The sequence below is a fragment of the Kwoniella mangroviensis genome (assembly GCF_000507465.2).
Source record: "Kwoniella mangroviensis CBS 8507 chromosome 1 map unlocalized Ctg02, whole genome shotgun sequence".
NCBI classification, from domain to species: Eukaryota; Fungi; Basidiomycota; class Tremellomycetes; order Tremellales; family Cryptococcaceae; genus Kwoniella; species Kwoniella mangrovensis.
In genome coordinates, this window is record NW_027062534.1 from 978,563 (window position 1) to 1,000,439 (window position 21,877).

The following is a 21,877-nucleotide window of genomic DNA, read 5'->3' on the forward strand; positions in this document are numbered from 1 at the left end:
GGGATGTGATGAGGTACGGAGATTCCACTTAATAATTTGCATAAGAGCAAGGGGGATAGATCATGAGGGTTCCAAAGGAATCATAGATTGATTGTGTAGGATCTGAGAGAAAGATGAAGAGCATGGAATGGAAAAAGTACTCACTCCTTGCTTAATCGAAGACAAGTTCAGCTTCCTCCGCACAGTAAGGTACTAAGATACTTGATGAGTACGAGCAATCTCGAGATGCGATATATGGTTCATGAGATTACCCTCCTATACCATCTGATGCTAGTGATCCGTATTGAAGGTATGTAGTCCGTTTTCGTTTGAGAAATGAATGTGATATGATGATACTGTATCTTTCCAGAGAAATGTATTTAAACTGAAGTGAATTGGATCGGGCAGACTAGAGTGGAGATTGAGCCAAGAAAGAGGTAAGACTTATGTTCTCGGCGTTCCTTTCCACCTGAATTTTTATCCTTGCTGTTGCTCCACTGCAATTGGTTTTAGTAGATGTTGTAAAAAGTTTGAGATGGGTATATAAGTCGATGCTGTGTATAGGTAGGTAGGGTAAAGAACGTTAAATTGGAATAAACGTTCTGATTATGTTGGATGTCGGGTATTGCCGGGTTGGGCAAGGTGACGATGATGATGATCTTTCAATGCAGACGAGTATGCAATGAGGGGTGGGTACGATGGTACCAATGCTAGTAACAGAGAAAGAGAAGAGACGGATTATGATGGAAATCAAGGAGGAGGAGGAGGTTCATCGTTGTCGATGGGATGATTGATAAATGATGGTGATGAAGCTGTACCCCTACCATCCTCCTCGAAACGCCCGTGCTCAAACTCAACTGGGACTCACCTCCATCCTCATTCTCAATTCGGCAATCACCGCCCACCCAACTTCAATCCATCAAGTCCTCACTCACTCATACACCTCCACACCTCAATCCTGGATCGGGTAACCGAATGTGCCACACAGAGATCCAGCGAGGCACGTGGCTTAGCCAAGGCGGTCAGAGGGAGAGGGATCCGAGCGCACGTGCGATAATGTTGAATGGAGATTTGTTGATATCGTCATGATCCTCGTACAGGCAAGGCAGGTCAAAAGATTCTTTTCATTCTCAACACCAAGCTCCATTCTTTCCTTCAATATTATACGTGTAACACATATCAGCACTTATCCGGACCTCTGAGCGACACCAGCTTTCATCGTTGAAGAGCCAAGAAGAGCAAATAACGTAGTACAGCGACACGATCTAAACCTGCGGCAGACCACTTCCCCATCGATCACATTGATACCTCAGCAATATGTCAACTCAACCTCTGCTTCAACGGACTGCTAAAAAGGTATGTCCCATTAAATCGGGCAAGAATTAATACTCATATGGGATAATCGCTGATGATGCTTGCTTACGTTTATATCATCTTACCCCGTATGGGAATCCAATCTTCACCTTTATTTTTGAATTCTCACACTCATATTTCGCAATCCTACCTCTGTTCACTGGTATTGTTTTCACCTGACCAAACGAATCGCATACCCTGAATTATGTTGTATCTCAACCTCCACACATCAACCAATAGCGAATCGCTTTACCTGTCCGAGTAGAACCCAAAGTGTTCTTCGCCAACGAGTGAGTAATACGAATTTCTCGCGACAATCTCATCCTTGTCAATCTATGGTGATCTTTTCGTACCTCTTTTGCCTTCTCATTGCGATCGACAGCTGAATATTGAATATGATTCCAGACGAACATTCTTATCATGGCTTCATTTCGCCGTAGTCTTAGGTGGTTTGGCAGTTGGTCTATTGAATTTTGGTGATAAAGTGAGTACTCCTTCTTTTTCCCTTCTCTTGATCTTACCAACCTATTGCAAGACTTGAACACGGTCTGATCTGGCCGTACCCATGCCATACGATGATGAAGTACTGATATTATCATATCGTTATAGGTCGGAAAGATATCTGCTGCGATGTACACCGTGATCGGTAAGTTCCAACCTACATCACTCCTACGCCTATCGGGAATCTCGACAGACCATAGTACTAAGGTATTGTGTACGATTGTTGTTCGTAGCCATGGCGGTGATGCTCTACGCTTTGGTGATATATCAAATGCGTGCTCGATCAATTAGGTTAAGGACCGGTGCGCCATACGACGATAGACTTGGTCCCGTGAGTTGCACCTTTCATTCGGTTTTCTTTTTGAAGGTATTAGCTAACAATCCGACTGCTTAGACCGTTCTATGTATCTGTTTGCTAAGTGAGCTTTCATATATTTGGTACTTTGCCAGGCGATCAAGCTGATAAGTATGGTGTCGATAGCCGCGATCGTCACCAACTTCATCCTCAAGGCGGTATATGAGTAAACTCACCTTTGTTTGATAGGGGAAGGCGAAGTGTGTGATAATGAGATAGAGAGGAACTGTTTTCAATATGGACCAGAATGAATGGTAGTACGGGTCCATCTTTTTGAAGATATCTTTTGTCGCATTCGGTATCTCGTATTGCAGAATATCAGGCTAGTAGTCTCATTTCGTTCTAACATCCTATAGATCTCATCCACGTAGCCTCTTCACAGACTCTTTCTCAATCAATTATATATACGTGTATGCATGGTTTCTTTACTATCTCATTATTTTATAAGGAGGGAACGGGAATGCGGAGATGATGTGGATGTCCACTTTACCTTTCGTGTGATGTGCCACAGCGTGTCTTGAGTAAACGGTGACGTGAGGTGTGTGTGTGAGATGCAATTGTAGGAATGTGCGAATGATGTGTGTGAAGTCAAATTCAGCATAGACAGTGCTTTCTTACTCTCTTACTCTCTCTTCTCCTCATATCTGACTACTCATCACATATATCATTCTTCCTCACTGTTATATCTATCTCACTCCCACTCTCACACAGATATACTAATTCAACATGTCCTGGCAAGGTAAGTAAAGTACTTTCTACGCAATCCATCAGCTAGTCATCGATTGATCGAATCTACCTCTTCCTTCTCCCTCCCACTGATATACCATCCTCTCAAAATAATGCTGATAATATTCAACGACGAACTCGCAGCCTACGTAGATGATCAGCTCGTAGCTACTGGTAAAATCACCAAAGGTGCTATATTGGGTAAACAGGGTGGTGTATGGGCTGCTTCGAGTGGATACAATGTGAGTTTGGGACGATCTTTCTCTGCCCGTATCTTCTCCCTTGATCATCTGTCTGGACAACGGCGAGAGGGGATACATATCAAGATGTAACGTTATACTGTTGAATCATTAAGGAGTCATTGGAGATGAAATCGATTAGAAAATTCCACGAATAGTCATTTGTCCAGAATCATGGTTTATTTCTTCCTATGTACCTTATACTATATACTTTGATGTGGAGATCTATCCGATGTCTAACATATATGATAGAATCGTGTTGCTAACTATACATTCGATGAATATCTCGCAGCTCTCACAAGCCGAGCAAGACGCAGTGGTCAAAACAGCTTTCACCCAACCCGATCAAGTGAGAGGTGAGTAAGGATGATCGTACTATTCTGCTTTCATGAGGGAATACTGATTCTCTCATGTTACCTGATAGCCAACGGTATTACCCTCAATGGTTTCAAATTCATGACCCTCCGAGCGGACGCCGACGAAGTCATTGGACGAAAGGGGGTGGGTACAAGGCTCTCATTTGAGTGAAAGTAAAGGTTTAGTGCTGACAAGTTGGATGATAGGAACGAGGTGTTTTTATCATTCCTACCAACCAGGCTATTCTCGTTGCCGAGGTAAGTTTGTCCTTCTATTTCCCCATCGCTCACATCCAAATTAAACTCTTCTAATCGTCAATGATTATGATTGAAGGTGATATTGCATTCTTTGCTAACTACCTGTTTGTGTACTATAGTACGACGCACCTACCTCAGCAGGAGAGGCTAATGTGGTAGTTGCCAAACTTGCCGATTACCTGAAATCCGTCAACTATTAGATCATCACAAATTGGATTGCCGTGGCGTAGAAGGTGGATTCGCTTAATGAGCTGGGAACGGGATTAGCACAAGTACAAATAATGGATCATTAGGGATGAGATGTAATTTCATTTTTTTTCCATTGTCGTGAAAACCTATTGAACAGGATCCAAACCATACGACTGATTTGGATCATTGCAGATCTCTTGATCAGTTGACTTTGCAAGTCACATACGTTCTCTACATCGTTTCAGCATTTGAGCGTTTTTTTTTTCCCTAAACACCTTATCATGAAATTCCTATCACTAGTCTGAACTGGGAAGGTCAATTCATGATCATTACTACGAGTGGTTCGAAGTCACACAATTGAGCTAATCGTGATCGTATTCATCTCGTCATCTCGATATTCATACAAGATAAGCAATGGAGCGGAAAGGTAAAGGTCTGTTCATAGACATGATATTGTCACTTTCACTTCTGTTTCTGCTTCTCCTTCGTTTCCTTCTTCGTATCAATCTCACCATTTTGCAAAGCCAATAATCTCCTAGCTTTCCTATTCAGCTTCTCCCCTGCTTCTTGTCCTTCTTCCTGCTGATTCGTATCTTTTGAATTTGAAGATATGAGTTTCTTTGCTTTTTCCTCTTGACGTTGTTTCTTATTCGATCGTTTCCTCTTTTTATCCTTCTTCTCCACATCCATGTCTCCTGATTCTTTCTGCGCCGTTGACATGCCCTTCTTATCCGCTTTGGGCTCTACGTCTATTTCACCTGAATCCATCTCTGCTAGTATCTCATCTACTACTTCTCGAGGGTCGGCATCCCTCGGAGGGGGGTTGGTACTTAGTTGAACAGAGTATCGCTTGAGAGATCGTTTGTGTAGCTATGTGCAGAGTATGATGGTCAGTATGGTGTTTGATCACAGATCATATCATATGATAAGATACCATTCAATCAAGACCTTCGATGCGTCTATGATACATTTCCAAAAGTTGGTAGCTCACTTTACTCTCCAAATGCACTTTAGTCATCTGATCATTCTTCAATACCTTATCTGGACATAGTACACATAGGTTCTCCGAGGTATTATGAGGTGAGGGGTAGATAGGGTCGGTAAGTGCTGATTCGAGTGATATTGGGAATACTAAGAGGACGAATACGATTAGCTCAATTCAGCTACGATATAACGAAAGTGCTGAAAGGAGAGGAGAGAGGGATGATTAGACTCACTGGGTGATGATGATGATGATGAACTTGCATCGTCCTCTTCATCTACATCTTCATCTTCTTCGTCTGATCCCGATTCCAGTCCTTCGACATCCACATCGAGAACTTTTCGGAAACTATCAGCAGATGTGGATCATGAATGTATACTCACTAACTCACCTCCATCTTCGTCGCCATCACTGTCCTCGTCCTCATCCTGTTCTTCATCTTCATCTTCATTCTTGTCCTCATCTTCATCTTCATCTTCCTCATCATCATCACTATCGCTCTCGCTCCAGCCTTCACTCCCACTCCCACTTTCACTACCATCTACATCCTCACCCATCTCCCTCATGGCAGCTTTCAAATCAGTGATACCATCTTCGTCTTCCCTGGCTCTCTTCTTCATTCGTTTTTCCGTTAATTTGTATAATGGCATTCTGTCTTTGTCGTCCTAGATCTCGCGTTCTTGATGATGACGATAACGTGTCTCGTTCGATTGGCTTTCAGATCTTCGAAAAGAGTGCTTAGCTGGACAGACAGAGTCGTATCAAATGCTCTTTGTCTGATGTTGTGTTCGTTGCAGTCAAATTAGCCATTCTGAAACTGAAATCTCAGTTCCAAAAATCGAAAAACGTAAGACTGACATGGCGGAGGTCGCCGCTGGTCTTCCCCCTTGAAAAATGCCAAGAGCGGGTCATGATAACTTTCGCGAGAGTAAGATTTGCCCGGGACTGCGAGATTCTTTCGCATAGCTTTCAGCAGCTCTTCATCATCTAAGAGACATCACGGCCGAGACGTTTCGGCATCTTGGTATGTACCCGTAGTGAGTACACCGCGACTGAGCATCTGGGAGAGAATAGGACAAATATTCCTTTGCCAGAATACCGAAAGAGCGACCACCAAGTTATACTGTAGGCGTCGCATCGAGCACAGATATTACAGTCCTGTCAACAATGACGTCTTGCTGTCGTGACCTTTCTGTCAATTGATGCATCCATGTAATGGTCACCTGCTCTTGGGTGTTCGGTTGATCTTCCGTACGTATGGGTATCAAGTCAGTCAGTCATTAATCAGTCGTATCGGGAAATAAAACGCTATTCTGTACGAATGATGGAAGTGCAAGTGCGATTATCCCAACTGCGGTGCCTGAATATCTCTGGTACCGAGTGAGGTATGACGTATGACGTATTTGTTTGCACCGCTCACAGCACTCTTTTTTTCATTCTTTGCGAGAACTACGGGATGTGATGCGGTGTAATGGACAGAAGGTGGCCAAGAGCATGGAGGTGGGGTATATAAACCAGATGATGAGAACAGAGTCATCTCTTCTCCGTTCATCCTATTTGAACTTGACATCCAAATAATTCTGTGAGTTCTTTTGGACACTGGTTTTCTGTAAATTCGAAGTTTGAATTGACATTTGCTACCACCTACAGATACATATAAAGCTACACCTTGTCCTATATCTTATTCCGACTGTTTACTAGCATCAACACTACACATAGAAATCCTTCATAAACCGATTGGTTCAATATGGCAGCTGGTATTCAGTGCGGCTCGTTCCTGCTATTCGCAGCTTTTGCTCTACTCCTTGTATCTACTCGTAAGTGATCAAGCATCATTTTGCGACGATATATTGCTGATGTAGATGTACTGGTATATAGTCTCAGCACCGGTATTCAGACAGATATCATTCCTTGATATCCGAACGGGTAGTCAAAAGTTGGCTTTTGGTGTGTTTGGGTATTGTACAAACGTCAATGTGAGTTATTCCTCTCTTCTCATCTCTCCGAATATCTCGTTTTGGTACAATGGTACGAGAAATCAGATAGCTGATATTAGCTATTTATGACACAGGGAAATGGCAATCATGGATGTTCATCTCGAGCCTTGGGCTACGATATCGCCTCTGTCTCAGGAGAGGTCAGCGATTTCACTTATGTGAACGATAAGCTTGAACATGTTACGAAAGCTTTGGTCTTGCATCCTGTAGCAGCGGGTGAGTAACGAAAGCCTTGCGGTTCTTTCAATTCCTTTCAACATCGCTTACCATTGACTTGGGTGATCATAGGCCTCACCTTTATCTCATTCATCATCGCCCTTTTATCAGATCACGTAGGATTCCTCTTCGCCGCCCTAGTAGCATTCCTCGCATTCCTCGTATCCCTCGCAGCAATGGTAATCGACTTTGTCATGTTCGGCATAATCAGACACGAGATCAACGATAATACCTCTTCATCCGCTTCGTTCGATAATGCCATTTGGCTTACGCTCGCCGCGACAGTCATATTGTTCTTCTCCACCTTCATTGTGTGTTTCGAAACTTGTACTCATCGACGAAGACGCAGTAAGGATGTGAACAGGGCTTACAGCGAACCGTACGCTGGTAATGGCGGGTATGTAGGTAATCAAGGTCCCATGATGGCTCAGAACGGTGGATACACTGCTGCTCCCAAGAGACATTTCTGGCAAAGGAATAGATATTAAGGAGTGGTTGAGATAAGAGGCGGACTGTGATTGTGGATGTATACCCTACATATAATGTTATGAACATCGTTCATTCAGTATATACCTTAGTTGAGACTGATAGATACACGACAAGACCATGTAGCTTTTACTTTACTCGTTTATTCAAACATGTATCGATTCAACAATTATCAATATCGAAATCCATGTCCAGAGGACTTAAAACAACCCAAAGCTTAGAGGTGTGGAGGTGTCGGGTTCATCCGAAAGAGCGCGCCTCTCCTTTGCACCCCGACGGAGGATTAACTTAATGATTTTCTGCATACCCATATTTTTACACAGTGTCTTATTTGACCAATTTTGAAGAATATCTTAGATAGACATATTTGAGAACAGTGGAGGAATCATACCAATATACAAATTGTAATTTCCGTAACGCCGAGAGAAAATCCTTGCATATCCAAAGGATCAAATATGGGTATGAGAAAGAATCCATCCGACAGCGCCGTTGTCGCGATCAACAACGCTCACTGTATCATAAGCATTACTTCCTGTTCTTTTTTTTTCCATCCGATTTGTCCATCAAGGATTGTTCTGTCAGTAATACAATCTTAACTCCAAATTGATCTTCACGTGCTGAAAATCACTGAATAACTTACACATCCGCCTAACCGACTTGACACTCATCATGACACCGACCACCAGCACTCCACAAGGATACTTCAGACGAAGATCGTCGGAACCCCCTCTCGCAGATGATCGACCACCCTACTCAGCTCCTTCCTTCGAGATCACCAATATTGATCGGCTCCAGGCTGTACATTACCGCATCTTAAAACACTATCAAACTGTCGACCCTCTTACTTTGCTTTCTTGTATCAAGAGATCACTATAAATCCACTATTCCCTTACTCTATCGGACGATCGCCCTGAGGGATGGTATGGTAGAATCGTTTTTCTATGGGATGCTGGACCTGAAGAACGAACGCTCCAAAAGAGGGGAAGGGAAATTACACGCCATCAAACAGATAAAAACATTAAATCTTCAAGATGCCAAATCCGCTATGGCTCTTGTAGAGCAATGCAAGAAATTTGGAAGGACAAAGTCACCCTTAGATGTAAAGGGCTTGACACCGTTCGAGGGCATCAGACATCTAAAATTGGAGTGGTCGGTTTTCAGAGGATATATGGTGTCGCAATTACGTTCCGACTATTCCCCTACTTCAGATGATGACGATGATCAACCGTCCGAAGTTGGCAAAGTTCCTAATGGACCTTTTATCAATGCCATATCGAAATATATTTGTGGAACCATCGAAACATTCTGTATAGAATGGGGAGGAGGATATACTTACGATCATTCATCTCTAAGAGAAGACGTGAGTTACATCGGATCACAACTCCTTCGATCAATCATGAAAAAATCACCCAATTTAGAAAAGATTGTTATTCATACGGATATGAAAGATATAGATGAATATTGTGAAATGAACTTTGAAAGATTGTCTGACATACTGAAGGATAGGGTAAAAATTCAATTTCAATTATATGATGATCTCCTTGAAAATAAAGAAACGATGTTGAAATGGAGAATGAACAATGTATGGAGATTATATGAAAAATTATGTTATGTCAATAAGAAGAATCTGATTTTTACATTGAAACGATTTGACAAAAGACAAGTTGAAAGCGCATTGAAGAAGAATGAGAAACGGTTGGACGAACAGCGCAAATATGCTAGAACGTATTATGAAGCTTCTGAAGAATTTAGAATGAAAAGGAAAGAATGGTATAATGATTTTAAGGAATGTTGGAAATTCCAAACCGAAGAGCAAGATCTGTTGTGCCGATGTAATGAAAAGATGTTTCATAAGAAAGCTTCAGAGGGCTATAGAAATTGGAAAGATCCAGATTGGGCAAAGAACAGAGTGAGTAAGGACATACTGCACCACTTATAGTACAATGAGTGTAGCTGACATTTTATACCGATACCGGTACCTACCCCTTAGTATCGATCTTGCAGTTATGATAATGCCTATCAATTTCATCGATCGATAAAGTACGGCTGTCAGTGTGGGAAATGCTACGATTCCGATTCAGAGTGTGGATCAGTACTGGAAGGTTGGGATCCGGTGAAGAGAAGGGTCGTACGTGATGATGAGCCAGAAAGACCGCTGGGAGGGCCTGATGCTGATCTGGCGTTGAACTGGTGATGGATGGATATGCGTATAGATTTCATTTATTTATGGATGTTTCTCGGTCACTCTGACACACTGACGCACTGATCGTGTCATCTGGTGTTGAACGTGTCAAATGCGGTCTGTGCGTCAACCGTACACGGTATAATCATACTGGTCAATCGTATCCTTGAGTGTGATTTTGATTACTTTGTTTTCGAACATCACTTCTCACAAATCTCAGACTATCTCATATCCGCCATCCACAAATATACTGTTAATCGTCCACTCACTGCCTCTATAACGTTTGACCCGACTCATCACATCATAGTGGGGTTGAGCTGACGAGATCAGAACCGGTAAAGGTACATTCACATTAATTTAATCCTCGTAAAACGTTGGGCTGACTGTCCTACTCTTGACTTACCCATAACAGCAGCCATCACCTTCGACGCGTACGCATGCATCACCTTGCTGTCCTCTTCAATACTGAACCGATCACGTCCCCAACATGCCTTCTTGCTCTTCAAACGCCAAATCGAAGAAGAAGACCAAATCGAAACCAAAACCGAGATATCAAATCACCCCTCAATCATTTCAGAAGCTCCATCCAGTTCATTATCAAATACTCGAGGTACTCAAAGAAGAGATTCCCGTTACTTTTATTCAGACTTGTCGATGTCTCTACGATGAACTTATTCCGAAGATTTACGAGAGAATCGAAATTAATGAGAATACTTATGATGGAATTACACAAGGTGTATATATCGATACCGAGAGTGGATCCGAGCAAGATGATGATGATGAGGACGAGGATGAGGACCTAGCTGACGATCAAACATCATCCGGAGCTGGCACGGACAGCTCGACCTTGCCTACTCCAGGATTAAAGAACGAAGCATTAACCCACACCAGGTTCATCAACTTCACTGATGCTCAAGGTGCTATTAGTTTCGTCAAGGATTGCAGCTACTGCTACGACTGGTACTGCATCCTTTGCTCGAAGGACTATACTCTACAAGGCCAGATTCTGTCAAATGTCGAACATGTTCATCTTGAGGGAAATTTGGTCTGCCTTCTAGCTGAGTTGAAGTTGGAAAGTCACCCTCCTTTTCGAGAATGTTGGGAGACACATCGGTTAGATGAATTCTTGGACCTCATTTCGGAATACATGACACCAAGAATATTGTGTTTGAATTGGCCTGAAGATTGGTCATCGGAAGGATGGTCTTATAATCCAGATGATGAAGAGGATGAAGATGATGATTGGGCGATCAAGCGAGGAATGAGCGAGCTCTTGCTCGATATTAGCAGGACCTTGCATTCCCTCAAACACATAGTTTTAAACATCTGTGTCGAACAGCTCCATTTGGTTCACTTTGATATGGAAGAACTGACCGTCATATCAGATCATAAATTCACTTTCTGTATTAGTCAAAAACCGAAAACAAAGCCCGCCGAGGTCATACAAGCCCTTTGGGATCATTTCAAGTCTCTGAGAGACTATCATTCAACTTTTGAATACTGTTTACCTTCCTCAAAGAGCTACAGAAGGCCCATTAGGAAACTTAGAAACAAGATTCTTTAGGAGGACATGGACCGATTCAAGATATTTGAAGAGAAATTGGAGAAGGGAGGTCAGGAATGCGAATGCTGTAAGGATCAATAAGGTATAGTGGTCAGGTGTCATTATGCACTTCTACTGTACGTGTAAGTGTCCTCGCTTCCATGCAGAAGTATCTTCCACCCAACATTGGCTCACAGCAAGATCAATTACTGAATTGGCACTTTGTCCTTCGATAGACCTCTCGGGAGATTCCATATTTCAGGTCGTTTCCAATTAAGTCTCCAGAAAACACGATCTTCGTAAAGCGCAATTGTCGGTGTCATGTCTATCGTAATATAATCTCAATATATTGTATGCATGATCAGTGACATGTATGTGGACCCTGGATGTATGAACGAAAGGGTAAGGAGAGGATGGCCATCACATGCATGTAGACCCAGAAAACAGTGCGGTATCGACGGAACATACACACACACACGTACTTTTCTTTGGCATACTCCTTCCTTTCCTTTTTGTCTCTACTTACTTAATGATCCCTTTTCATCTTCTCATCACAATCTTCGTCAACATCCATTCCTCTCTTGAACCATTGGAATTACTGAAGTATTGGTGTTCACGGTTGAGTCGCCTTCCCGATAGAATCTTCCAACTAGTGATTGCCGGAATTGGGCTGACGAGATATCATTTCAATTCCTTCAAGGAACGTACCAAACTATTTCCGAGTGAGTATATATACAGTACATACACTCCCTGTGATCACCTCAACTATAGTATGATGACAGTCTTCACAATTGATGTAACATCGTATCTAACTTGCAGCACTCGTAGGTCAGTCTTGGTCACTCCCACTTACACTTTCACCGCATCCACTCCAATTCGACTTAGACCTCGATACCACCATGTCCTCCAGCAATACCTCCTTCGACTACGAGATCACTGCCGAAAATTTCGAAAAGCTTCATCCTGTCCACTATAGAATCTTCGATCTGCTCAAAAAGGAGATTCCCGTCACTCTCATTCAAACATGCCGTCAGATGTATGATGAACTCATCCCCAAATTATACGAACGGATCGTGATCACTGAGAAAAACTATGATTCTATCACTGGAGCTAGCATTGAACTGAAAGAATGGTATCTAGAAGAAAGGGATGAGATGGTAGAGCAGGAGGAGATTTCAGAAGAAGAGCTCGAGCAGTGGGATCAACATTTACCTGATTTGAAGGACAAAGCTCTATCTCATACTAAATTCCTCAGCTTTGCCGACATCCGAGGGGCCACTCACTTCCTCAACGAGATCAAATGCTGCTACGAGGGGTGTTGCGAGCCTATCAAGTATTGTCTCAGAAACACAGTGTTCCCCAATGTTCAGATTGTACATCTAGGGAAAGATGTGGTGAAATCTACAGTGAACTATCACGTAGAAGAGGATTACTATCCGCCAATGGAGGACGACTTTGAGCATCGTATGGCTGAATTTTTAGAAGTTCTCCTAGGCGAAAGGAATCCTCACACTCTCTGTGTCGATTGGCCCGAAGGTTGGGATAGAGACGAATGGCCTACTGACGAAGAGGAAGACGAAAATTGGGCTATAAGACAAGGCATGAGAAACTTTCTAATGGAATTGGCAAGTTTCGAATGTATTCGACATATCGTACTACACTTGAAAATCCACCATCTGCCTCATGTGGAATCAGCCCTCGACGATATCACCAAGCATTGTGACCTCACCTTCTATTTGACAGTCACCCAAAGGCAAGCAAGAAAAGCCAAGGGTCATTTGATATTGTCAGACATTCATAATCACTTTGGATCACTTTGCGAGGACTATGACATCCACTACCTTCCGATCCGATACTCCCTACCAAATATCAACGAGCTGGCTGGATTTATTGAAGAATACGGAGACCATTTGGATGGAGAAGAAGCTGAAATTTACGATATTTTGAAGGAAAGGTTGGAAATCAGAGAGGAAGAATGTGAATGTAAGGTCAATTGAGGTATGATAGTTTACGAAAGGCTCTCATGTAACCAAAAGTAGGCAGGTGGGTCGCTTGTTCCATCTCCACATGAGCAGTTAAAAGCTAAACTCATGCCTCTGCTCTGCAACCTATGCCTTTTAGAACTAACACAGAAACGATGGGTCAACAGATGGTCCATGAGCTTAGTATAAGTTCCTGTACCTTATCATGTAAAATGTATGTCATTCATTTATGTCACTTATCAACTGCGCCTCCTATTTGTGACTGGTCGAGTGGTCATCCCTTCAATGAGTTGGGTGTCATGTCGGCTACCTCCACGACAAGGTTATTGGTATAGGGATTTACGTAATGGATAACGACCTCAGTTTTAGGACAACGATATCGGTCGATATCGTTGGTAGAATATGGAGATAGTAGGATATAGGAGAAGGATAGGTTTTATTGTAGATATCACTCAACTTCGTTCATTCAACTTCTACTATGGACATTGGACTTTCACAATAGTTAGATATATATATCCTCTCTAATTTCGTATTCATGATGATTCCCCTCATGAATTCTCAATTGTTGTCTTGTCTTACTATTGATTGATATCACGATATCACTTTGCACTTCAGTATCTCCTCAAGGCTACAACGTCTATTGTCCCCTTGGAAGTCTACCTGTCTAGCTGAGTACTTCGTTTCTTTAGCTAGGATATCGTATAAGTCTCAACGATATCCGGGTTAGTTGAACGATTTCGTTGCTTGTACCAACGAAGTCGTTCATCTCTTATATACTTCGGTTAGATTAGTATATCATCCGTCGTCCTCTTATCATCTGCTCGCCTACTTAGGCCGTGTCCTATACGATTAAGGCCGTCTACTGAGGTCTTAGTTAGATCATCGTGACATTGGGCTTTCAAAGGTAGTCAGTGCTTGTGCTGACCTTCCAATTGTTCATGAACACTTCATCATGCGATACTGAGCATCTCGTGACACGAGTGATGAAGCCGATAGAAGGATATATCTTAAAAAGCACTACCTAAGCTCTGCCTTTGCCCAAATGAAACAACCATCATCACTTGTATGAAGCTATAAGACCTAAATTTAATGAAAACTTTTCCAGAAGAAACAAATTTACCTGTCTATCTACAACGTATATTGACCTTGAGTAAAACACTGATCGGAACATTCGGTCAAAACACCTATACAGGAAGAACGGTTCTGACACCATGGAATTCCCTGACCTGGTAGAATTTTCCATTAATGATCTCGAAATCTTTTCCGACTTTGTTTCTCTCTGTGTCGGTCGGATCGACGGTTTGGGAGATTTGAATTTCTCGCCATTGTCCGTTGGTAGGGATCTAAGTATATAAACAAAATCATAAAATCAGTCCATGCCAATGGGTCATAAATGAGGTTTGCAGACACTTACGGGAAGACCAGCATCTACAAGTCTCTTGAATTCATGGTATACACCTTGATAATCGAGAATACCTTCTCTTTGTATCAATTTGGACTCTAACGTATGCACGCCAAATGTCAGAGAACATATTCAATCTGTAGAAGAGGAATGAGACCGACTCACCCTTTATAGGTTGTAATCTCAAATCTCCGATACCGGAGTTGAATTGTACGATTGACAATCTCTCGAAAGTCATTTGATCGGCAGGAGGTCTATTTACTTGATGTAAAGTAGCTTTGAAATGACCTCCCGAAAGGATCTCAAGTAATTCACCAATGTTGATCACCAAAGCACCCAGCTTGTAAGGTACATAATGCCATTCTTCATCTTTACCGTAAATCTGCAAACAAGAAATAGGTACAGAGAAAAGCAAAGTGGTTGTACCGTAATCTGTATGACCTTGCATCCTCACTCCTCTAAAGGATTTATCGGTATTTTCATCGACAGGTCGGAAAATTGCATGACTGAAATAACCTTCACCGGATGGTGAACCTTTTAATTGCACGTTGTCGAATAACCAATCGTCGTAGGGTAGTTCGAGAACTCTCGAGAAGAGGGTAAGAAGCCTTTTGTTAACTGAGTAACTCAAGTACTGCGTGGAGCTGATCCCTGGATGTCAGCCAGGGCACCTTAAATGAATGACAAGTGAAGGTTTAATATGGATTTACTGACTTTTGAGAAAGCTTCGATCTCATCCATGAAAGGAAGAACACATTTAGGTACGAGATCCCAATTCTCCCACTGTTTCTTGTACCAATTGAATTGCTCTATACCGTCCCAAGCACCTCGGTGTCTCTGAAATGACCAAGGTTCGAGCAGCAAAGTCAGTCTGCCAACTCGAACAGATCTGAACAGAGACATATAGCATACTCACGCTGAAGCCGTAAGGATGTTTGTATCCACCCCACAGTCCAGTATCAGAATGGAACAAGAGTCGTTCTTTGTCCTCGTCGGAGAGATGTGTGTGGAGGTGATTGGCAATAGAGAATTGTCGTTGAAGCTATATGAGCCGTATCAGATGAGCAGTCCTTTGGTGATAGCTGGGCGGGAGATGAAAGGTACTCACTTGTTCAAGTGAGACACCGTAATTCTCCAAGAACAAGAATCCATCTTCTCTGATGGCTCGTTTCACTTGTTCGATCGGATCTTGAACTACGGCTGGATCATCGGAATCGAGCAATGAGAGATCGATGCAAGTCAGCTTGGCCAAGTTATGGGTCTCTTTCGTTACTGGTGGTGGGACCCAATCTGCAATCTTGGGTTTACCAGGTGCATCAGCTGAAGGTGGGTTGAAAGGTTCTGATTTGACCATTATGATTATTGTATTGCACAGTGGTTGTGATCAGTAGTCGGTGGTCAGAGGTTTACGACATGCCCTTCATGCCTCTTATATATCATCCACACCGATACTGCCAAGATGGATGTCACATGCACGTACTACATCTACACCGATAGCCGTGAGAATGATGGCTTGTGTTGAGCGTATGATTTTATGTGGAGCTCTAGTAGGTATCTCGGGTCTGCATTTTGGATAACTTCTTATCAACGTTTATTTATGGGAAGGATCAATCTGCCACACGAGTGATCTTTTCGCGTATGACCGATGATACACTTTCGGTCGTCAGTATGTTAACATTGTAAGTTCACCCATAAATAAGATTTTTGTGTCAAGGTATGTACCAATCGTGTCGATCTGACTTGCTTGGTATCCGGTGTCCGATGGATGCCGTCCACCGTCCTTTGTTGCGGGATGGTGGCCAAAGTGTAAGTGAGTTATTTAGTCGGTCTCTTATCGTCTCGTGACTTATTACGTTATTTCCCCGGTTGTCCTCCTTGAAGGAGGAGCTCCTCGATTGTCCTCCCTCTATCCGAAGGTGCTCTCCCGAATACCCATTTTATCGGTAGGTCCACATAATCTTCTTCAAGGTATATATATCATGCATCCAACGGACATGTAGAACGTTCTCTCTCTCTTCTCATCTTCAAGCTATCAATTCCATTCGCATCTAGAAGTACTTCAATCTCACCAAATTACCAAAAAAAAATCGACCTTAGACAAAATGTCCATCGAACGATTACAAAACGACGAATTCCCTCCTAAGCCATGGAACGTTCCTGCCGTCAAGGTTCCAGGACCCATCATCTTCCTCGCTGGTCAAACCGCTAAAGGTGACATCAAGACTGCTACTGTGAGTGTATATTGAACATCGCGTTACCCTCTTAATCAATGACAAAGAGAAGATAGCTTATGCTGATGCTGTTTTTGGATCTTTAGCAAACCTCTTTGGACAACTTAGCCAAGGTCGCTGCCATCGGTGGATCAAGCCCTGAGAAGTTCGTCAAGGTCAACGTATGGCTCAAAGACATGGGTGACTTCAACGCCATGAACGAAGTTTACATCAAAGTGAGTGCGGAGTCTTATTGTTGTATTGGTTCCGCTATTAACTTGTTCCCTGTCTCAGTTCTTCGGTTGCAACCCCCCTCCTCGATCATGTATGCAAGTTGGTAAGCTCCCAGGTTTTGACGAAGTAGTCATAGAGATCGAAGCTATTGCCCAAGCTGAAGGTGGATAAGAAGGGATCTTGTACATACATTTTGCATGCATAAAAAGTCAAAATCACCGCGGGTCCGTCATTACGATCTGTCCACTTGAGGTTCAGGAAATAATCTGCACTTATGCTTGGTCGCAGACCAAGTAGAGGAAACATAGTGAATCATCACTTCTACAAAGTCAGCCGATAGCCGGCCGGTCGCTTCTGTTGATAAGGTGCACGACTGTCAAGCGAAATGTTCATTCGGCTGGGATAAGCCGTATAGTATAAGAATTTACGTTGCGTCGAACACAATACCTTGCATTCCAGCACTTCGCCGTGAGTAGTGCTGGTGATCTGCATCTCGATCTCTCTAACGCATATAGCATATATCATTTAAATATACGACATCCCATTGGTAGAAGCAAATGCGATAGCTATTCGACCATGAAGGCGGCTTTCAGGGCACAATAGATGAAAGTCAGGGTTGTGGTATGATAAGGCTTCTCGGACCGAGTCACACCGCGAGTAGAGGAGCCCGATGCATATTTATGGAGATAAGAGTCATCTGACTGAACACATTGCGGGATCTCGGGAGGACAACAGGGTAGATCAACTAGCAAGATAGCATTGTTTGGAGGGGAGGTATGGGATGCGGAGACTAACAATCAGGATAAACTTCATTCTGAAATGCAGCTCCTCCCATCATCATCACTCGTAATCTTCATCCTATCGTATCGCACAGGTACACTACGCCGATACCACCTTGACGATGATGGCTGAAGCAAGTACAAGTCAGTCACCTATCCAGCAGATCCATCAGCTACAGCACCCAGAACAGCAGTCACAGCAGCAGCAGCAGCAGCAGATATCACCTCAGCCCACAACTCCGTTACATCCTTTCCAATGTACGGTCTGCCTGAGGAGGTTCACCAGACATGTGAGTGATATGCATGAGTCAAGCTCAGTCAAATGGCTGATTATTGTCCCTGTAGGAGAACCTCAAACGACATGCACACAGACATCGCAAGCCAGAAGAGGAAGTCAAATATGCTTGTAATCACTGCAACAAGGTGTTCGCGAGGAGTGATCTGCGTAGAAGACATATACGGAAAAAACATCCAGAATTCGCTCCTAGTCCACTGCCTTCTCAAAGATCCAACAGTCAAAGCAATATCATGTCAGATATATACTTATGACCATACATATGATATAGTGCAAGACTCAGTAATTCAGCTATCACATTCTCCTCATCCAGCGTGGCTGCTACGGTTGACCATCACTTACGATGGTTCCTGACCTACCTTGACAAAACTCAGGATGTGACGAAGGAAGCACCTTGGATGGCCATATACTCCTTCAAAGCGGTTTTGATCGCCTACCAACAAGTTTCGTCTGGGAACAATGATCCATTGAATACATTAGGTTTATCCAATTCCGATGATATGCTAGAGTGGATCAAAGGGATATTCGAAAAGAGGTCGTATTGGTCTGTGGGGAAGATAGTACTGGATATTTTGGGAGAACTGGATCATGATGATTAGTTGAACAGGATATTAGTATTCTTGAATCGGGTTTTGGGATTTTGATTTAGGTTGTAACATCTTTTGTAGAAAGCGGTATACCAGGCGTTGTAGAAACTGTATTTTATTATGCATCGACATATGTATATACAAGCAAAAACAATGAGATTACAAATAATTCTACAAGTTCCGCGAATCTCATCAAAACATATCATCCAGAGGATCATGATACTCCCCAGTCGCAAAGCTGTCAAGATCTTTAAAATCCCCGATACAATTGAGGGATGATCGACTCATAATACGATTTTGACGCTCGTACGAGTGTGAGAGGGTCGATATTCTGGTAGTGTTGAAGGATGAGGTGATGAACGGGCTGTAGTCGGTCTAGATTGTCTATCCGGAACGAAGGAGGAAGGTAAGTTCGAGTGTCATTGTCGATTCTAGGCTCAGGTATGGATGGGATCGGTGAAATGCGTGCCAGGGTGATATAGACCAGAGGTAGGGCTGGACATCTTGTGATCATGATGTGCTCGAGGGTTATCCAGTTGTTACCGGAGATGGAAATCCTAGTAGTAGGCGGTAGGAACAGGACTGAGTACGAATAAGATGTAGATGCGAGTGAGTGGCCAGTAGTGTTGACTGTTGAGTGAAGCGAGAAAGAGAGGCTCGTGCTTTTCCCCAGAACATCATCTCTCTTCCCCCCACCCCGTGGCAGTATGATCCGTGCGCTCAACATTGCAATACGTACTTGTGGAGCATACGCAAGGCATATAGATATTGGTTATTCATGTTATTATGTTATGTTCTGACCGAGTACTAATGAATTACGAATATATGTATTCACAAAGGACCGTTTATGCCATCGGCAGCAATATAGAAAACCAGAAATTCTTGTCGTACACTTCTTTGTCGTCGAATTAAGCTCGACCACTGATTGTGAGAGGGTCATACGATGAAGACATTCGGAACGTCAGCAGAACATCGCCCCACGGGAATCCTAGATTTACGGAAATGAGAGGATCCCGGCTGTCGAGTTCAGCCATACTGGATTGCTCACCTTAGTTCACTCACTTGGCATCGTCTTCCCCTACTTCTTCTTCTTCTTCCTCCAATGGCTTTCTTCTCCCATGACCGCATGGACATTTCCAAGCTTTCTCCTCATCCTCGTTCTTCCAGCACATGATTCTCTCCTCATGATACGACACCATTTCAAGAATTTCTTCCGCTCCCTGTCTTTCATCGGGATTCTCAGAACCCATAAGGACAGCCATTAGCAGAGCCAATTCCTTCTTTTCGCTAGCTATCAGGTGAATGCCCGTATCTCGTTTATTCCCTTCATGATCAACGAACGAGAAGAGGCTGGAAGGCTTGATGTACATTGGCAATTGCAATGCCACCTCATCCTCCATCTCTGAGAGATCCAAAATGATTGGAGAGTTGAGGAAATGATGATTTCTATAAGTGATGAGGTTGGAAATTCCCCTCATCATCGTATAACCTTCATTGGGCCAATGAAAGATATAGCTCTGAGGTTCGTTTCGTAGTCCCTCTACTATCTCGAATATCGCGTGAATGCCATCCCAGAAAGCTATAATGTGACAAGTTCGATTATGTTCTTCTTCCGTGACTATCGTATGGGGGGATAAGTTATTTCGCTCTTCTGCGCAAGTATCTTCCGGAACGTCGAAGCAGACATTGTATCGATTGAGGTAGAAGTAGAAAGATCCTAACAAAATGGCGAGAGCCGCTGATGAATCATCACCCTCTGACCATTTTCTACCTGAGGCGATAACGAGCTGTTGACCAAGTTGAATGTGAGTGATTTGAACGAAGAAGTTGGTGAGGATATCATCGTTCTTGATGAGTTGATGATAAGCGAAAATCATCCTATTGAAGACAATCATTGATCCTTCATCCAGGAAAGAGATTGTTTTAACGTGTTTCATCATCTCCTTCTGCCTATTATTCCAGTGGATCTCCTCTTGTGGATGTCCAGGGAGTGTCCATCCTCTTAAGAATCTCTCGGTGTTGAAGGAGTCAAACTTGATGTGTCGGTAGAGTATCGGAATGATCTGATTGTAGTGTTTCTTAGACAGTCGAATCACGGTTGCGGGGATGACTTGCCCGAGTACCTTGAGGATATTGTCGTGAACGGGAAGAAGTTTACGGAAAGTATCGAGATTGAGAGTGGAGCTGTACTTCTCCCATTGAGATATATAGGGAGGTGCGGTATTTGAGGCGGCGAACATGATCATTGATCGACAGTGGGAAAGGAGATAGTCTGGAGATTCGCACCACCTCATCAGCTTGTGTTGTAGTGGAGACAGGATGGCGCTTACTTGTATGTAGAAGGAGTTTTTGAAGATCGCAATTATGGTTCAGTAAAGGTAGAGAATTTTAAGAGATGATTCAATAAGATCGAGACGAAGATGATCGAAAACGGAAGGATGTCGCTCGCTTGTGTATGATAGATACTTGTTTACTTGTTCACTTGTTTACATTGGTTTCCTTCATTCGACGCACTGACCTCGACATCCTACTGTACATATTGGATCCATCACGCATCACTGAATCACCAAATAACTCACTCTCACACATTACACATCACTCATTGATTACCTGCTCTTCCCCCCCTCACGCTCACCTACAGCCAATACAGACATCTCCTCATCTGCGTCTGGAAAGGCTCATTAACCATGTCACTCAGTGCTCTATATCGCACACGAACATATATATCTATCTTGTAGGATCGGATGAGTGGTGTGGATGTGCGCTGATTATCATGAGCTGATGTTATGACCCATCAGACCACCTCCGGAATGGTACCACCCCCGAATGCCCATTCTGAATCGTCTTTACCTAACTTTATGGAAAGTCTCTCTTTCTCAGAAGAGCACCCGCAAGCTTCACGTGTCCTTCCCGTTTCACACCTCATCTTCGATATCCTCGAAAAAGAGATTCCCCTCAAGCTTCTTAGAGTATCGAAACCTTTGTACGATCGAATCGTCCCCACCATCTGGAGAGGATGCTGAAGC

The 21,877-nt window shown here is 43.1% G+C and overlaps 13 protein-coding genes across 13 annotated transcripts; 9 read left to right on the top strand and 4 right to left on the bottom strand.

Annotated features, from left to right (window-relative positions):
• Window positions 1-1,296: 1,296 nt before the first annotated feature.
• I203_105464 (vacuolar transporter chaperone 1) lies at window positions 1,297-2,358 on the top strand (the record flags this gene model as incomplete). Its single annotated transcript, XM_019144623.1, has 7 exons — window positions 1,297-1,335; window positions 1,573-1,622; window positions 1,738-1,816; window positions 1,942-1,978; window positions 2,067-2,164; window positions 2,228-2,252; window positions 2,315-2,358. 7 exons carry the CDS (start codon window positions 1,297-1,299, stop codon window positions 2,356-2,358), a joined length of 372 nt encoding a protein of 123 aa, XP_019005958.1.
• A 556-nt stretch (window positions 2,359-2,914) lies between these two features.
• I203_105465 (uncharacterized protein) lies at window positions 2,915-3,967 on the top strand (the record flags this gene model as incomplete). Its single annotated transcript, XM_019144624.2, has 6 exons — window positions 2,915-2,927; window positions 3,059-3,156; window positions 3,446-3,509; window positions 3,578-3,654; window positions 3,717-3,767; window positions 3,887-3,967. The coding sequence occupies 6 exons, from the start codon at window positions 2,915-2,917 to the stop codon at window positions 3,965-3,967; spliced, it is 384 nt and encodes a 127-aa protein (XP_019005959.2).
• A 451-nt stretch (window positions 3,968-4,418) lies between these two features.
• On the bottom strand, window positions 4,419-5,588 carry I203_105466 (uncharacterized protein; the record flags this gene model as incomplete). Its single annotated transcript, XM_019144625.1, has 4 exons — window positions 4,419-4,826; window positions 4,948-5,087; window positions 5,174-5,275; window positions 5,330-5,588. The coding sequence occupies 4 exons, from the start codon at window positions 5,586-5,588 to the stop codon at window positions 4,419-4,421; spliced, it is 909 nt and encodes a 302-aa protein (XP_019005960.1).
• A 1,097-nt stretch (window positions 5,589-6,685) lies between these two features.
• On the top strand, window positions 6,686-7,639 carry I203_105467 (uncharacterized protein; the record flags this gene model as incomplete). The annotated part of the gene is made up of 4 exons (XM_019144626.1): window positions 6,686-6,755; window positions 6,817-6,914; window positions 7,010-7,151; window positions 7,224-7,639. The coding sequence occupies 4 exons, from the start codon at window positions 6,686-6,688 to the stop codon at window positions 7,637-7,639; spliced, it is 726 nt and encodes a 241-aa protein (XP_019005961.1).
• A 667-nt stretch (window positions 7,640-8,306) lies between these two features.
• On the top strand, window positions 8,307-8,513 carry I203_105468 (uncharacterized protein; the record flags this gene model as incomplete). The annotated part of the gene is made up of 1 exon (XM_065517784.1): window positions 8,307-8,513. The coding sequence occupies one exon, from the start codon at window positions 8,307-8,309 to the stop codon at window positions 8,511-8,513; it is 207 nt and encodes a 68-aa protein (XP_065373088.1).
• Window positions 8,514-8,583: 70 nt separating this feature from the next.
• On the top strand, window positions 8,584-9,831 carry I203_105469 (uncharacterized protein; the record flags this gene model as incomplete). The annotated part of the gene is made up of 2 exons (XM_019144627.1): window positions 8,584-9,546; window positions 9,628-9,831. The coding sequence occupies 2 exons, from the start codon at window positions 8,584-8,586 to the stop codon at window positions 9,829-9,831; spliced, it is 1,167 nt and encodes a 388-aa protein (XP_019005962.1).
• A 475-nt stretch (window positions 9,832-10,306) lies between these two features.
• On the top strand, window positions 10,307-11,383 carry I203_105470 (uncharacterized protein; the record flags this gene model as incomplete). Its single annotated transcript, XM_019144628.1, has 1 exon — window positions 10,307-11,383. One exon carries the CDS (start codon window positions 10,307-10,309, stop codon window positions 11,381-11,383), a length of 1,077 nt encoding a protein of 358 aa, XP_019005963.1.
• An 878-nt stretch (window positions 11,384-12,261) lies between these two features.
• On the top strand, window positions 12,262-13,359 carry I203_105471 (uncharacterized protein; the record flags this gene model as incomplete). The annotated part of the gene is made up of 1 exon (XM_019144629.1): window positions 12,262-13,359. One exon carries the CDS (start codon window positions 12,262-12,264, stop codon window positions 13,357-13,359), a length of 1,098 nt encoding a protein of 365 aa, XP_019005964.1.
• Window positions 13,360-14,528: 1,169 nt separating this feature from the next.
• I203_105472 (uncharacterized protein) lies at window positions 14,529-16,100 on the bottom strand (the record flags this gene model as incomplete). The annotated part of the gene is made up of 6 exons (XM_019144630.1): window positions 14,529-14,687; window positions 14,759-14,844; window positions 14,912-15,380; window positions 15,461-15,583; window positions 15,663-15,788; window positions 15,855-16,100. The coding sequence occupies 6 exons, from the start codon at window positions 16,098-16,100 to the stop codon at window positions 14,529-14,531; spliced, it is 1,209 nt and encodes a 402-aa protein (XP_019005965.1).
• Window positions 16,101-16,848: 748 nt separating this feature from the next.
• I203_105473 (uncharacterized protein) lies at window positions 16,849-17,361 on the top strand (the record flags this gene model as incomplete). The annotated part of the gene is made up of 3 exons (XM_019144631.1): window positions 16,849-16,977; window positions 17,064-17,192; window positions 17,251-17,361. 3 exons carry the CDS (start codon window positions 16,849-16,851, stop codon window positions 17,359-17,361), a joined length of 369 nt encoding a protein of 122 aa, XP_019005966.1.
• Window positions 17,362-18,094: 733 nt separating this feature from the next.
• On the top strand, window positions 18,095-18,863 carry I203_105474 (uncharacterized protein; the record flags this gene model as incomplete). Its single annotated transcript, XM_065517785.1, has 3 exons — window positions 18,095-18,259; window positions 18,315-18,499; window positions 18,578-18,863. The coding sequence occupies 3 exons, from the start codon at window positions 18,095-18,097 to the stop codon at window positions 18,861-18,863; spliced, it is 636 nt and encodes a 211-aa protein (XP_065373089.1).
• A 238-nt stretch (window positions 18,864-19,101) lies between these two features.
• Window positions 19,102-19,578, bottom strand: I203_105475 (uncharacterized protein; the record flags this gene model as incomplete). The annotated part of the gene is made up of 1 exon (XM_065517786.1): window positions 19,102-19,578. One exon carries the CDS (start codon window positions 19,576-19,578, stop codon window positions 19,102-19,104), a length of 477 nt encoding a protein of 158 aa, XP_065373090.1.
• Window positions 19,579-19,909: 331 nt separating this feature from the next.
• I203_105476 (uncharacterized protein) lies at window positions 19,910-21,091 on the bottom strand (the record flags this gene model as incomplete). Its single annotated transcript, XM_019144633.1, has 1 exon — window positions 19,910-21,091. One exon carries the CDS (start codon window positions 21,089-21,091, stop codon window positions 19,910-19,912), a length of 1,182 nt encoding a protein of 393 aa, XP_019005968.1.
• Window positions 21,092-21,877: the final 786 nt, after the last annotated feature.